The sequence below is a fragment of the Leuciscus leuciscus genome (genome assembly GCF_965113295.1).
Source record: "Leuciscus leuciscus genome assembly, chromosome: 9".
Classification (NCBI taxonomy): domain Eukaryota; kingdom Metazoa; phylum Chordata; class Actinopteri; order Cypriniformes; family Leuciscidae; genus Leuciscus; species Leuciscus leuciscus.
The window spans coordinates 36,566,000-36,579,471 of NC_138733.1; the positions used below are offsets into that span (position 1 = coordinate 36,566,000).

General features: G+C 39.7%; 1 protein-coding gene across 1 annotated transcript in view; it reads left to right on the forward strand.

Annotated features, from left to right (window-relative positions):
* The first annotated feature begins 885 nt into the window (after positions 1-885).
* Positions 886-13,472, forward strand: part of gjd1b (gap junction protein delta 1b) — a 35,634-nt gene continuing 23,047 nt past the window's right edge. The window contains exon 1 of the mRNA XM_082180721.1: positions 886-1,839. Within this exon, the coding sequence (XP_082036847.1) occupies positions 1,769-1,839 (71 nt within the window). The 5' untranslated portion in view covers positions 886-1,768. The remainder of the gene's footprint in view (positions 1,840-13,472) is intronic.

The following is a 13,472-nucleotide window of genomic DNA, read 5'->3' on the forward strand; positions in this document are numbered from 1 at the left end:
GTTCTGTTGTATAAACCTAATGCTACAAAAATCAGGTGTAGCTATTATATTGTGTAGAGGTCTGTAAAGTTTCATCTGTTGTGTAAGGTACTGTAAGGGCTTGTTCACAAGAGGGCGTTTTTGCTTTGAGAATTGGGAATATTTTGAGACACGTTTTTAAAAAATTTTGAACTGATTTTAACTTGAGCTCCACGTTTTAAAACGCTGTGTCATGTGCGAGATGCTGCAAAAGACGCAAGATTCGAGCGCATCGGTCATTCACATCCGTCAACGGTGTGTTTACATAGAAAAACAATGGAAAAGAAGCGCATTGGAAATGGCCCTTAAAGCTGCCCTACTGTTAAATGCTGCTTTGTTGTGTAAAGCTGTTTCTTTTTTTATTATTATTATTATTTTCCATTTTTCCATCTCCTTTCTGTCTTTAGATCATCAGCCTTCAACATGTGTCCGTTTAAACATTTATGCAAATTTTTGAGTCATGTTATTTGTTCAACACCTCTATTTCCGCCATTGCAAGAGAGACAAAAATGGGATTGCGATTGGAAATGAAAGGAGTTTGGTTGGATATGTGGCGTGTGGATGAGAGGAAAGGAGAGGAGGGGTAGCATGATGAATTCTCCCACTAATCCTTTGGACACACGCATAAGCCAGGTGCCCACGAGAGAGAGAGAGGGAGAAAGAGGCTTGTAGAGTGAAAGGTGAATGAACAGGGTTAATTCAAAGAACTGTTTAATAAAGAGTGCCACCAGTTAGCAACACCGTTTGAAGCAGAGACTCGTGCAACAGTTCAAGAGCACTGTGTGTGTGTGTGTGTGTGAGACAGAGAGAGAGAGAGAAAGAGAGAGAGAGAGATGGTGGGAGGCGGCACACTTATCATGAGTGACAGAGAGAACGTCAGTGGAGAGAGGGAGGGAGAACTAAGCAGAAAACGAGAGTGTGGCAAGACAGTGGCTCATAGTGACAGCAGGGGTAGAGAGAGGCAGAGCGAGCGAGCGAGGAAGCAGGGGAAGAGAAAACTGACAGAGGGGGGAAAAGAAAAATGCAGGAAAGACACTGAAGCTGGAATGGTAGAGGAGAAAACAGGAGAATGCAGACTGCTTGCCAAGCCTAGATAGAAACATTAGGAAGCAACAGTGAAGAAGCAGAGAGAAAGTGTGATTTGTTCAAATGTGTGTGTGATGTGCAACTGGCGGTGCTTAAATCGGAGCGTGGAGTGTGTGTGTGTGAGCGGGTCTGATTGTCCGTGCGACCAATGCTGCCAGGAAAACGTGCTCGGTGGATTATGAGAGATCAAGAAGAGGACGATTGTGTGTGTGTGTCAGAGTGTGTGTGTTTAATGGTGAACAAAAGGGCTAGGTGCAGCTTGTCCGCGAGCGTGCGTGTTTAGATAGGGAAAAACCGTGCAGCTGTGCTTGAGGGACGGGAAAAGATAGTCAAGATAGTTGAAGCACTTGAGGACACAAGGGCATCCAGGGACAGGCACAGCTCTCCGATTCTGCACTCTTAATGCAACTGCTGTCTGAGTACTTCAAACCCTAAAAGGGAAAGCAAACCAGTAAACAGAGACTGTTGAAGGAAAATAAGGAGAAACCATGTGTCTTTTCGAGCCATCATCAGAACTATTTGTGGGACCGAAGCATCTCTGTTGCTGTTGACTACCTCAAAGAGAAGGAGCGGAGTCGGTGGGGTTTCTTCGGAGGTCTTCGTGAAGGATCGGCGGGGTCCAGTATAGTGTCCGGTGATCCCTGGATGTCTTCAGCAGAAAGCCATGGGAGAGTGGACCATTCTAGAGCGCCTCCTGGAGGCCGCCGTGCAGCAGCACTCCACTATGATTGGAAGGTAAGAAATGCAAAATCAATGCAATGATCGGCGTCAGTTGTCTCAACGAAATGATTATTAACTGCGACCTTTGATACGGGTCTAACGATTGGTTTTTAATGTTTAAAATACTGTGCATTCTCCTCTCGTGGGTTCATATGCAGAGGCAACTACAAGAAAGCCAATTTCTGAAGAGTATAGACGCTGGCAAGGTCCTTGCACAATGAGTCCGAAATTTTCAAATACGTTTTTTTTCTTCCGTATTTGTCAACCGGTGGCTCTGAACTGTCAAAACACCTCTCAAAATGCTTGCTACGGATGCGACAAACGCAGAAAAAAAAATCTAACCCGATTCAAATTTTTTTATGATGGACGGAAGTTTCGGAGGCAGTGTGTAAATGTGATAGTATTTATTTTTTAACTTGCGAATATTTCGGACGAGAATTTCTGACTCATTGTGCAAGGACCTTTACTCTGTTTAAACAGCACAACATCTGTGTCTACAATAGTTTGGAGCAGAATTATATCATTGCGTTTCGTAACTATTTAAAATTTTGATGAATTGGTGGCTAATTCATATGAATTCGTACCATCTCAGTTATACGAGTTTGTATGATCTGCATATGCCCTATTAACGGTTACGTCCAGGGGTGCGGTCTGGGGTGGACAAACATTTTTTGTATTGCACAAAATCGCCACCTTGTAAAATAGTCATATTTTCCCATGAGATCAAGTTGTCGAAGTCCCTAACCTCAAGTATTATACAGAGTGCAGAGTGACTCGTCCCATACCATTTTTGCTATGGACATGAATGAACCATGTGGCTTATTAAGTAGTAATAAGATGTGCTATTACTTTTCTAAATTGATTTTCATCTGGCATATGATAAAACTGGCAATATCTGGGGCATGGCTTCACAGAGACGGTTTGATTTCACTGCAAAACAAAAGCACAGATCATTCCAAGGTAACAGATGCAAGTTAATATACATGATATAACAAAAAAAAAAAAAGCGGTAACACTTTATTTTACAGTGTCCTATATGTTACATGTACTTACCATAGTAATAACAGTAAATTATGCACAATTACATGCAATCAACCCTCAACCAAATCCTAATCCTACCCTAACCCAATAGTAAGTACATGTATAGTTGCTTAATATTACTCAGTACTTAAATATATAATTACACTGTAACAATGACACCTTAAAATAAAGTGTAACCACATAAAATACCTAAATAATGCAAACAATTCATTGGATAACAAAAAAGCAAATTCAGGTAATGATTTAAATGCAAACATTAGCAACACTTTAAATGCAAAACAAGCCTGTCGGGGTTGTATTCACTAAAACAACCGCCTCGCTCTACATTATCCCTTACATATTATATTTATATATGGGATGAATCGATGGATTATAAGAATTACTGTGCAGTGGTTCTTAATCCTGTTCCTGGGGACCACAGCCCTGCACATTTTGTCTTTTTTATCTGACGCACCAAGTTTGGTTCATGAATCTCTCTGCTAATGAGCTGACAATTTGATTCAGGTGCATTAAATAAGGGAGAAATACACAATATGCAGTTCTGTGGGTCCCCAGGACCAGGATTAAGAAGCTCTAGTGCATGCGGTTATCGGTCCATAACGGTGGCTTATGGTGAAGAGAGAAATGACCCCGTGGCTGAGCTTTCAACTAATCCTGCGGGCACCGCAAGCTCCTATTGGTCGATCTCAAGCTTCAGTAGATCCAATGTTTGAACCACTGAAGCTTGCGAGACCTCAAGTGACATCGCCTGCTCGGGTGATGCTATTTTCTCTTACAGTTTAGCCTCTCACGCTCTCTTCTTCCTTTGTAATTTGGATATAAATGCTAAAACAAGCATTGCATATATATATGTATATATATATATATTATAAAAAGACATTGCTTGATGCTTGTTTAAGCTACATGTGGTTTTAGCTTGGCACTTTTCTGTGTGCTGTGCTTTGCCCTGTATAATCGCTGATGCATTTTTCTCAGAAACACACTAATTTGTCTTAGCCTGTCATCTGAATTCATCTCGAAGGCAATCACTGTCAAGCAGTGTACATTGAGGCAGTCAACCAGAAGACATGGGGTGTGAAATGGTTTAGACATCCAAACAAGCATCTACCAATGCTTAGCATTCAGGTTATCGGTGACTCACCTACTGACAGCGTATCATATATCAAATGATCGTCATAGGTCACGACCATCTAAAGCTATGATGTAATGGATGACTCCACCTCATCCAGGCACACAATAAAAGACTTTTGCTGAATCTGCAGTTCATTTCTACGCCAGGACTCAGAATACATATCGATTCCATGGCAGCAGATGCTTGAATTTGTCTTTCTCCGCTCATTCACAAGACAAGATGACCGTTGCCATGTTTTTCTCTTGCCATTGTCAGCTCTGGCATCGATTTGGCTGGTCAGACATTGAGCGACACTTTCATAGAGATGCCGATGTGCTGAATATGAATGATTACCCTTATCAAATCTCATTCACCAGTTACTGCCCCCACACTCACACTTCAGTGAGCGCAGGCTACTTGGCAGCCAATGGTGATTCGCACTACGCTTGACAAGGTACGCCTCAGTCTCGAGGGACTGTTTCATTCATTATGTTTGGCATTACTGAGGGGATGTGGGTAGTTTTCTGTATTTTTCTGATGTGAGCTGTTACGAGGAGGTTAATGAATGTGTGTAAATATGGAGGACGTTGCCAAAGAATGTTCTTTGCGTTTCAACGCAAGGCTCTTTCTTTTGTGCCACTGACTACCTCGAATCGAGCAACATGTTAAGGACACTTTTATGTTTTAAGAGATCAGACATCTGATTTACACCCGAAGATGATAAAGCAGGTGAAAAACCAATGGCTTCCAGAATCCAAATATCAAAGGGAATTGAAGGTGCCAGCAAGCAATAGCCGTCATTTCCTCGTCTAAGTTAACCATAGACCCGAGATAGTCCGGCTATGAGAAACCCACTTCTAGCCAAAATAACCTTGAATTAGGTTACATGTCGTTTTGCCAAAATAACTTGTGATATGTATGATATCCAATCATGTAAGCAAAGTCAACAGTGATTACAGTGTTTGGTTTCATTTCTTTGACATGTTCTATGTGTATGACTAGTCTATTCTTGGGCTATGGTTTAGACGTCTATTAAATTTTCACTGACAGCCTAAATTTGGCCTTGTTTTAGCCTAGACATCAGGGCTGTGTTTGGTTCATATGTTTTTGCTGATCGAATGGCTGTCTGGTTTGTTAAAACAGTTCCACTTGGCCACGTGCATCTCCGCAAAACGAATATAAATCCGATCTTCAATTCCCACACTATATGCACATTTATTTCACTCTATATGTGAGTTCACGTCAACGAAAACAACAGATATGAGCTGCATTTTATTTATCATCAGCTGATTTCAAAATCAAAGACCGCGATAGGAGAGAGAGCAGCTTTAGCACGGGTAAGATCATTCAGTGTCACTACTTTTAATGTAGATTATTGTGTTTTGAGCATCTGTGACTTACTTTTAGTTTCATTTGCGTGTTAGCAGTAGCGCCGTCATGTCTCGCTATAACATGCTCTCACACATTTATATTTTAACATTTTGGAAAAGGGTAACATTTACATGGTTTCAACAACCATGCATTTACACTTGTCCAGTTTCGTCTCGAATGCATCTCAGACCAACTCCTGAAGTGGTTTGAGTGATCGGATTTAAATCTGTCTTGAAAGTGTTTTAGAGGGCATTTATCTGATCAGAGACAGGGGTGTAAACAAGCCCTTCTCAAATAAGGTCTGTGGTTAACACAAGCTCAAGATATTTTATTCTACGACATTAAATATTGTCTTGAAAAAGGCTTAAAATTGGCTAAGAAATTAGACTACAGCAGTTGTCTGAACCTGAATTGGGTATTCTTATAGAAGACAAGAGAGTTTCGTCCAACAAAAGACAATTACACAGCATTTGTTTCATACCTCAGTGGGGAAAAGTAGCACCAATGCACAAGTCTTTACATCACAGGAAAACATCACACACAGCAGACTGATACCTTGGTTTGTTGCAAATGCGCTTGCAACCAAGCAATTACCCAGATCGTCCTAGCAACCACACTGAACACCTTGGAAACTGCATAGTGAAATGCTCAAAAACACTTTAGTAACCACGTACAAAATTAGCTGGAAATGATAAAACCGCACCCTAGCAAAATCCAGTTTAGATGAATGCACTTCCAAATGCTCCAGATAGGTTTATAGTCATTGAGCCAATACAGTATAATCACCTAATAAACCCTTCCATAATTAATAGATGATTTATTTTGCAGCGCTCTGAGGTTTATGGGAGGCGTTTTTCAATTAAATTCTCATATATAGGGAAGGGGGTGGAGGAATGTGGGCGACTGCTTCTAAACAGCTGTATCATTTACAAGCTATTATTCAGTAAAGGACATCTTGAAATAGACAACGCGAGATGTGCGGCAGACAGGTGGCTGTGCTGTTATATAGTGCTCACAGCGAATGTTTACGGATACAGTGTAAGAAATGCTTTTGTTAGATACATTGAAAATGTCCATGTACATTGTTTTTAACATTCTTTGACTTTGGCCATAACCTTGTCGTAAAAGCTCGCCGCTGAAAAACACAGAAAACTACCCACGTCGCCTCAGTAATGCGAGTAATTGTGTTGTTTAAAGCGCTATTGTCACGTTGTGTTCCTTTTTAGTTCTGTTCATTGACTGTAGTTTGTTTTCATTCATCACGTTGTTTTCTTTGTCTTTGTTTTCCTGCCACTAATCATTCACCTTGGACACTAATCATCACAGCTGTTTGTTATTGTCTCATCACCACTGTGTATTTAAGTTCCTCCTTTTCATTCAGTTGTTGATTATTGTCTGTGCACAAGCCGATTGTCTCGCATGTTGGCTGTCTATTTATCTTGATCTTCATCTTCATTGGATCTAAGTGCTACAGCTATATGAATAAAGGTGACTTGACTTGACTTGATTATTTAAAGCTGCAGTCCATAACTTTTTTGGGTTAAAAATTATCCAAAATAAATGTTTGAGCAAGTACATAACCAGCCAATGTTCAAAACTATCTGCTTGCCGTAGCTCGATTCAAAATGGTAAGCTTGTAATAATGTATTTAATTCCAGTGGTACTGGTGGGTTTCCGTGGGAAATTCGAGCATGTCTTTGCGTCATTACGTCACATCTGTACACATAGAGTCTCGGCTAGTAGGCCATGAGTGTGAGGATGCTGGAGGTGGAGATTTATAGCCTTTTCTCACAGCACTTGATATAATTAAACTTATCAATTTGATGGCGGATCCAGAAAGGTTCAAATGACAATCACCAGTGACAACTGGAGAATCACCCGTTGTAAAACGCAAAAGACTTCGGACTTCGGAGTGGCTACAAGGATAAATATTGGAAAGGAATTAAATGTAGTCACGCAATGCTGATGTTTTTAACATTAACAATTTGAGAACAAAGTATAGTTTGCACTGTTTGACATGATATGATAAGCGATCGTTAGATTTAATCAGCAATGCTTTTTTCCCCTTGGTCAGAACAAAAGTGGATGTTACTTGTCATACTTCCAAGAAGTAGAGTCTGTGATTGCGAATGACAGTATCCACACCGACTGACAGCCGCACATTTTCCTCAAAACATTGGATTCATCCGCCCTGTGCCGAAGCACAACCCACGTAAAGTTGATAATTCCGCGAGTAACTGCAATTGCAGATTTCGAACAGAGATGGCGACAAAGAGGGAAAACTATGGACTGCAGCTTTAATATGATTGAATATTAAATAATAATACTTAATAGTGTTTGATACTGAAAGATAGTTGAACTCACTTTAACGTGGCTACATTATTTCATGGTGCGTTCAAGTCCTCCTGGGAAGTTGGTATTTACGAGGTGGGAAGTCGCGTTTACGACGGCAGGTGTGTTTATAGTCACTTTCGTCGGAGTAAGATGGCGGTGTACTTTCTCTTCATTAATTACACAACAATACAGCGAGGTTTTTAAACTCAACTTCTAGAAAATGAAGAACAAGAAATGTGCACCAGGTGTGCTTTGCTTTTTTATGTTTTTAATCCATTTATGAAGCCACTGTATACTTTATCATATTATATTGTTATATTATAATACTATAATACATTGTGTAGGCAATTTGCTTACTTCGCTGTAAATAGAAAAGCCTGACAATATCATTGCTAAATAAATACCTTCAAGTATTGTGGTATTCCGCCATGTTGTTCACTGACACGTCCCCAACTCTTTAACATCAGGGCTTAAAGAAAATCCCGAGCTTCCCACTCGTATTTACGACATTGTGTGTTCAACTCGTAAATACGATCTTTGCGACATGAACTGAATGCACCATTTCACCAATAAAAGAGATTTTTATCAAGAGCCAAATCAGATAGAAATTTATTTTTATAATGTAGATCCTTCATGCAGATGCCTTGTTATTATAAATGTCATTCAAAGTGAATTTTAGAGTAATTCTTGCTGTGCACAGTGCACTTTAGACCTGTTTGAAGAAGAAAAAAAACATTATTTTGAAGATAATAGACAAGAATTTTTGTATACGTACACTGCATTTTATACGTACACGTAAATGCCGCAGTTATGCACGAGTTGGAAAGTTTCATGATAACTACTGGCGTACTGTTCTACAGATTATATATTTATAATTGGGTTTTTTCATTTTGGCAAGTACTGGGGGGATTGAATATGCACGCAGAACAAATTCCATGGCATTTCTTCATTCTTGAAGCAGACGCTAAACATACTGTAGAGTCGAAATCAACTAATCCCTTCAGAAAAGGGAAGGGATCACAAAATATGAGTTAGTCATTCCCATCATCCCCCAAGAGTGATCACTTCAATTGTTCTGCACTATAGGCTGAGGGATGCTCACTTTCGAGGTATTTATAGCTGCACAGATTTATGGGTATCATGTGTGCTTCTCGACGTGTATCCGTGTGTATTTTTAGAGAGTGACACCTTCATCACAGTGGATTTGAATTTCCATCATACCATCCAGTCATATTTAACTGTTCAATCATTCATTCATACCATGTCATTTCTATATATATATATATTTAAACATCCATTTACAGATTCATTACAGCTCTGTTCACTCACATACACTCGTGCGTGACTTGAGTCCCACTGTGACTTCCTGAACCACAGGCTGTTGGCTGTTTTCTGTCCTGATTTTGCAGTTCCTCTCTCTGCCCTCCATCCATGTTTTCATCTCTTCGCCGGTTTTAGCCTTTGGATTATATTGGTTATGCATTCGATTCTGTGCAGGGAAATAACATGAAGCCTCAGAGGAGATGTGTTATGACACACATTTCCAAATCATCAATCCGTTTGCCACTCAACATCAACAAGCATTTCATCCAGATTAGAGACCACAAATGTATATTGTAGACACAATCGTCTTCAATCTCCGTTAAAGCAAGATTATACACAGATGTCGTGCCTAACTGCGATTAGGAGTTCAAAGAAGGGATGGAGTAGAGCGAGAGACATTTATCACGGAGGAAAAAGAGAAAGATGTCTCTAGCACTTATTGAAGCGTCTTCAGTATGAAAAAGCTGACGTTGTTAAACTCAAAAGTTCACTCAAAAATTAAGATTCTATCATCATGTCATCGTTTGTTCCAATCCCGAAGGACTTTCTTTCATACAGTACAGCATTTAATGTGACTAAAAGCTCCAAACCGGAGAAGAAGAAAAAAACACTATGAAAAAATATGAATTCTGAGCTATTTTTCATCTCTCCTAAAGCAATATTTACTGAAAAACGTCCTCATTCCTTCAAATCTTTATGGAAGCTTGTTTTCGCCACAGAATAAAACATTTTAAAAGATAATTGCGACTTTTAATGATGTTTTATTAACAAAGTTCGGGAGAAGCACGTTCAGATAATTAATCTAATAACTCAATTAACATAAAGAGGCATATATACAGCAGTTTTTTAACACTGTTCTATGACAGTTTTCCAGCATCCCTCCACCACCCCATCTTCTGACTTACTAGTCCTATCCCAAACCTGGGATGGGGGAGTATTCTGGATTCGGGCCAATTTCCCCTCGGACAGCATGCCAAATACGCATATCCTTTACTCTATCTAATTATATGTAAGTGTGACCTCGTGAATCTCACAATTGCGAGTTTACATCTCTCAATTCTGACTTTTTCAAAATTGTGAGATATAAAGTCAGAATTGCGTGTTATAAAGTCCAATTCATTCTGCAGAACACAAAAGAAGATATTTTGAAGAATCTTGGTAACCAAACAGTTTTGGCGACCATTGACATTTCTCAAAATATCTTCTTTTAAAGGGGTGGCTGAATATGATATTTTACTTTTCTAACTTTAGTTAGTGTGTAATGTTGCTGTTTGAGCATAAACAACATCTGCAAAGTTACAACGCTCAAAGTTCAAAGCAAAGGGAGATATTTGCTTTAAAAAAATTGCTTTTAAGGACTACAACAAACGGCTGGTAGGGACTACACGACATTCCTCCCGGGTTAGTGACATCACCAACCTTTATATGGGGTTACCCCATTACCCACCGAATCGGATCTGCAACTTCGGCCTTTGGTTCGACTTCCTGGTGCATCTGGAAGAAGAAGACTTTAACAACAGCAACGAAGGTCCGTCTATATCGCACTCTGATCCTACCAATTCTCCTATATGGAGCGGAAACTTGGGTACTCTTAGAGGCAGACGTGAGAAGACTGGAGGTATTCCAAATGCGCTGCCTCCGCCGGATTCTTGGAGTCACACTCCTCGACAAGATCCCGAACGAGGAAGTCCGCCGTCGCTGTTCTCACCAACTGGAAATCAACGTCTTGATCAAACGTGCCCGCCTCCGATGGTTTGGACATGTTTGCAGGATGGATGAGCACCGTCTCCCATACCGCACCCTATGGCGAACCAGGCCTGACGACTGGAAAGTATTAAGAAACGCACCTAAAAAGACGTGGATCAAACAAGTGGAGATGGACCTAGCAGCGTATGGTATTTCACCCGATTATGCCAACAAGACTGCGGCTCAGGAAAGGAAGAGGTGGAGAAAGATCGTGGAGTTCGTATGTGAAGGAAATTTCCGTTCAGCACCCATGGTTCCATATAACCTACGGCCACGTTAGGACTATGGAATCTCGGGAGAGAAAATATATGGGGTTAATTTACATAAACCCGCCCCCGGGAACGCGATTTATATATTATCAAGACAGTGATATGCTAATCAATATGCTAATCAATGACTAGAAGATAACTACACATAAGCTTGATAAATTCACCAACTAACCATTCAGAAATGTTGTCTACATGTTGTCCATCTTCTCCATCTTTCTGACTTCGGTTTGAACATAAAAGGTCAAAAGTTTTTGACATTTTCAGTGTATGTCTATGTGAGGTAAAAGGACACAAGCTGTTGTAGCTCCGCCCCCTGTGCCAGGAGCAGCAACTCATTTGCATTTAAAGCAACAGACACAAAAACTGTGTGTTTTTGCTCACCCTCAAAAAGTGACAAATTTAACATGCTATATAAAAATATCTGTGGGGTATTTTGAGCTAAAACTTCACATACACACTCTGGGGACATCAAAGACTTATTTTACATCTTGTGAAAAGGGCATTATACCACCCCTTTAAGTTCCACATAACATGATGACAGAATTTTCAATTACACTTTATTTTGATTGTCCTCTTTAGACATTCTACTGACTATAAGTAACTTTGCAACTACATGTCAACTAATTCTCATTAGAGTATCAGTAGACTGTTAGGTTAGGTTATGGCCAGTAAAATAAATTAACACACATTAAAAGTTACTTATAGTCAGCAGAATAAAGTGTTAGCAGATATTAAGCAGACAGCCCACTAATCCTCTAATCAGAGTTAGTTGACATCTAGTTACAAAGTTACTTATAGTTAGTCGAATGTCTAAAGTGGACATCACAATAAAGTGTTACAGAATTAACATTTTTGGGAGAACTATTCTTTTAATTCAAGTCAGGCCAGTTTTGATGTCAAATATTCAAAATGCCATTGGTTCTCATGTATCTCAAAACCAAATGCTAGCGTTGAATTTGTGCAAATGAGATTTGAATACTGTCTTAAAAAAACAAAAAAAACATGCCACTTCTGACCCCCTCAGTATCAAAGGAGGTTTTAATGCGACTTTGGTTCTGTGTAAATGAAATCCGTAAACTTGAAACTGTTGTTGCATAATCAGTGCTTACAGCACTTTTTAGTGTCAAGCATGCCAGAAGTGGCTTCAGTGCTGCATTTGAAGTGTAAAAACAGCTTTGTGTTGAATGGCACCACATCACCTAGCAAATGTTTTCCTGGGAATTAAATCACAGCTTTTATGTAGACACACTCATTATAAAGAAGACAATGTAGTATTCACCATCAGATTTTGAAGTTGTGTGAAGATGTGTGGTAGTTTACCGTGGAGAATTGTGGGATGACATGTAACTGCCTCTCTCCTGAGCAAATAAAGCATAAATCACTGTCTTCCCGCTCTGACACTTCATCAAAACCTCAAGCTTCTCGATGAAAGATCAGATGAGAAGGGTAAAAGGGTCCTGTGAGGACAGGAGATGGTTGTCAGTACCAATATACCACAACACGAGGTTTAGGGCTGATACTGTGAGGTTCTGTGAATGTCTACGTTCCTCAAGACTGAGGCAAAACAAAGACAAATCTGTTCAAAAAACATACTTTACAGACCACTAACCATTACATACACACACACACTGACTGATCTGACTAACACCAACAAAAAAAACCCCAAAAACATGTGTTTCAAAATTCCACCCAACAAACACAAAATGAAAACAAATATCAGATCACACACACACACACACACACATTCATTATCAACACATGCACACCACCAGAGGTGTCTGTACCAACAGTATGTCACCATTTACTAACACATCATATTAGCAAGACAAGCGTTCTTTCAGGGGTATGTCTCACACACACACACACATTCACATATGTGGCAAACATGTAGGAGGGCTGCCATAAATATTTCTGCATAGCAACAATCACATGCACCCTTCATACTTGCGACATTTTTTTTGACATGCAGCTTTAAATTAATGTGGTAGTCTTCATATTGAAATGTCTTTTGGGGTTAGGGTTAGGCAGATGTTTGTCTTGGGAAATCTGAGGACAGTTTATAACAATTTGAGACTTTTTATGAAACTGGACAGAAGGACATTTGTGAGTTTATTGGGGTCTGAGAAAAATCTGAGAAGCAAAACTCTTGCTTTGCTCTCCATTGATCTCTGTGCTGTCCAGGAAGATACAACTAAGCTACTACTGAGATTCATTCGCCATTTCTGTTCTAACACAGCTAAAGAAAATACAGCTAAAGAAAAGCTCTATGACCCATGAATGAAATTATACCTCTACATGAAACTACTTTAGCCTCATTAGATGTTGACAAATCCATCTCCATTCATTACAGCAGATCTACTGACTGCATCCAAAATCACGTGAGTGATGTGACCCTTCTATATAGTAAGTGAAAAACAGTATGTGAAAAGAGTAGTATGTACTAGTACTTAGTA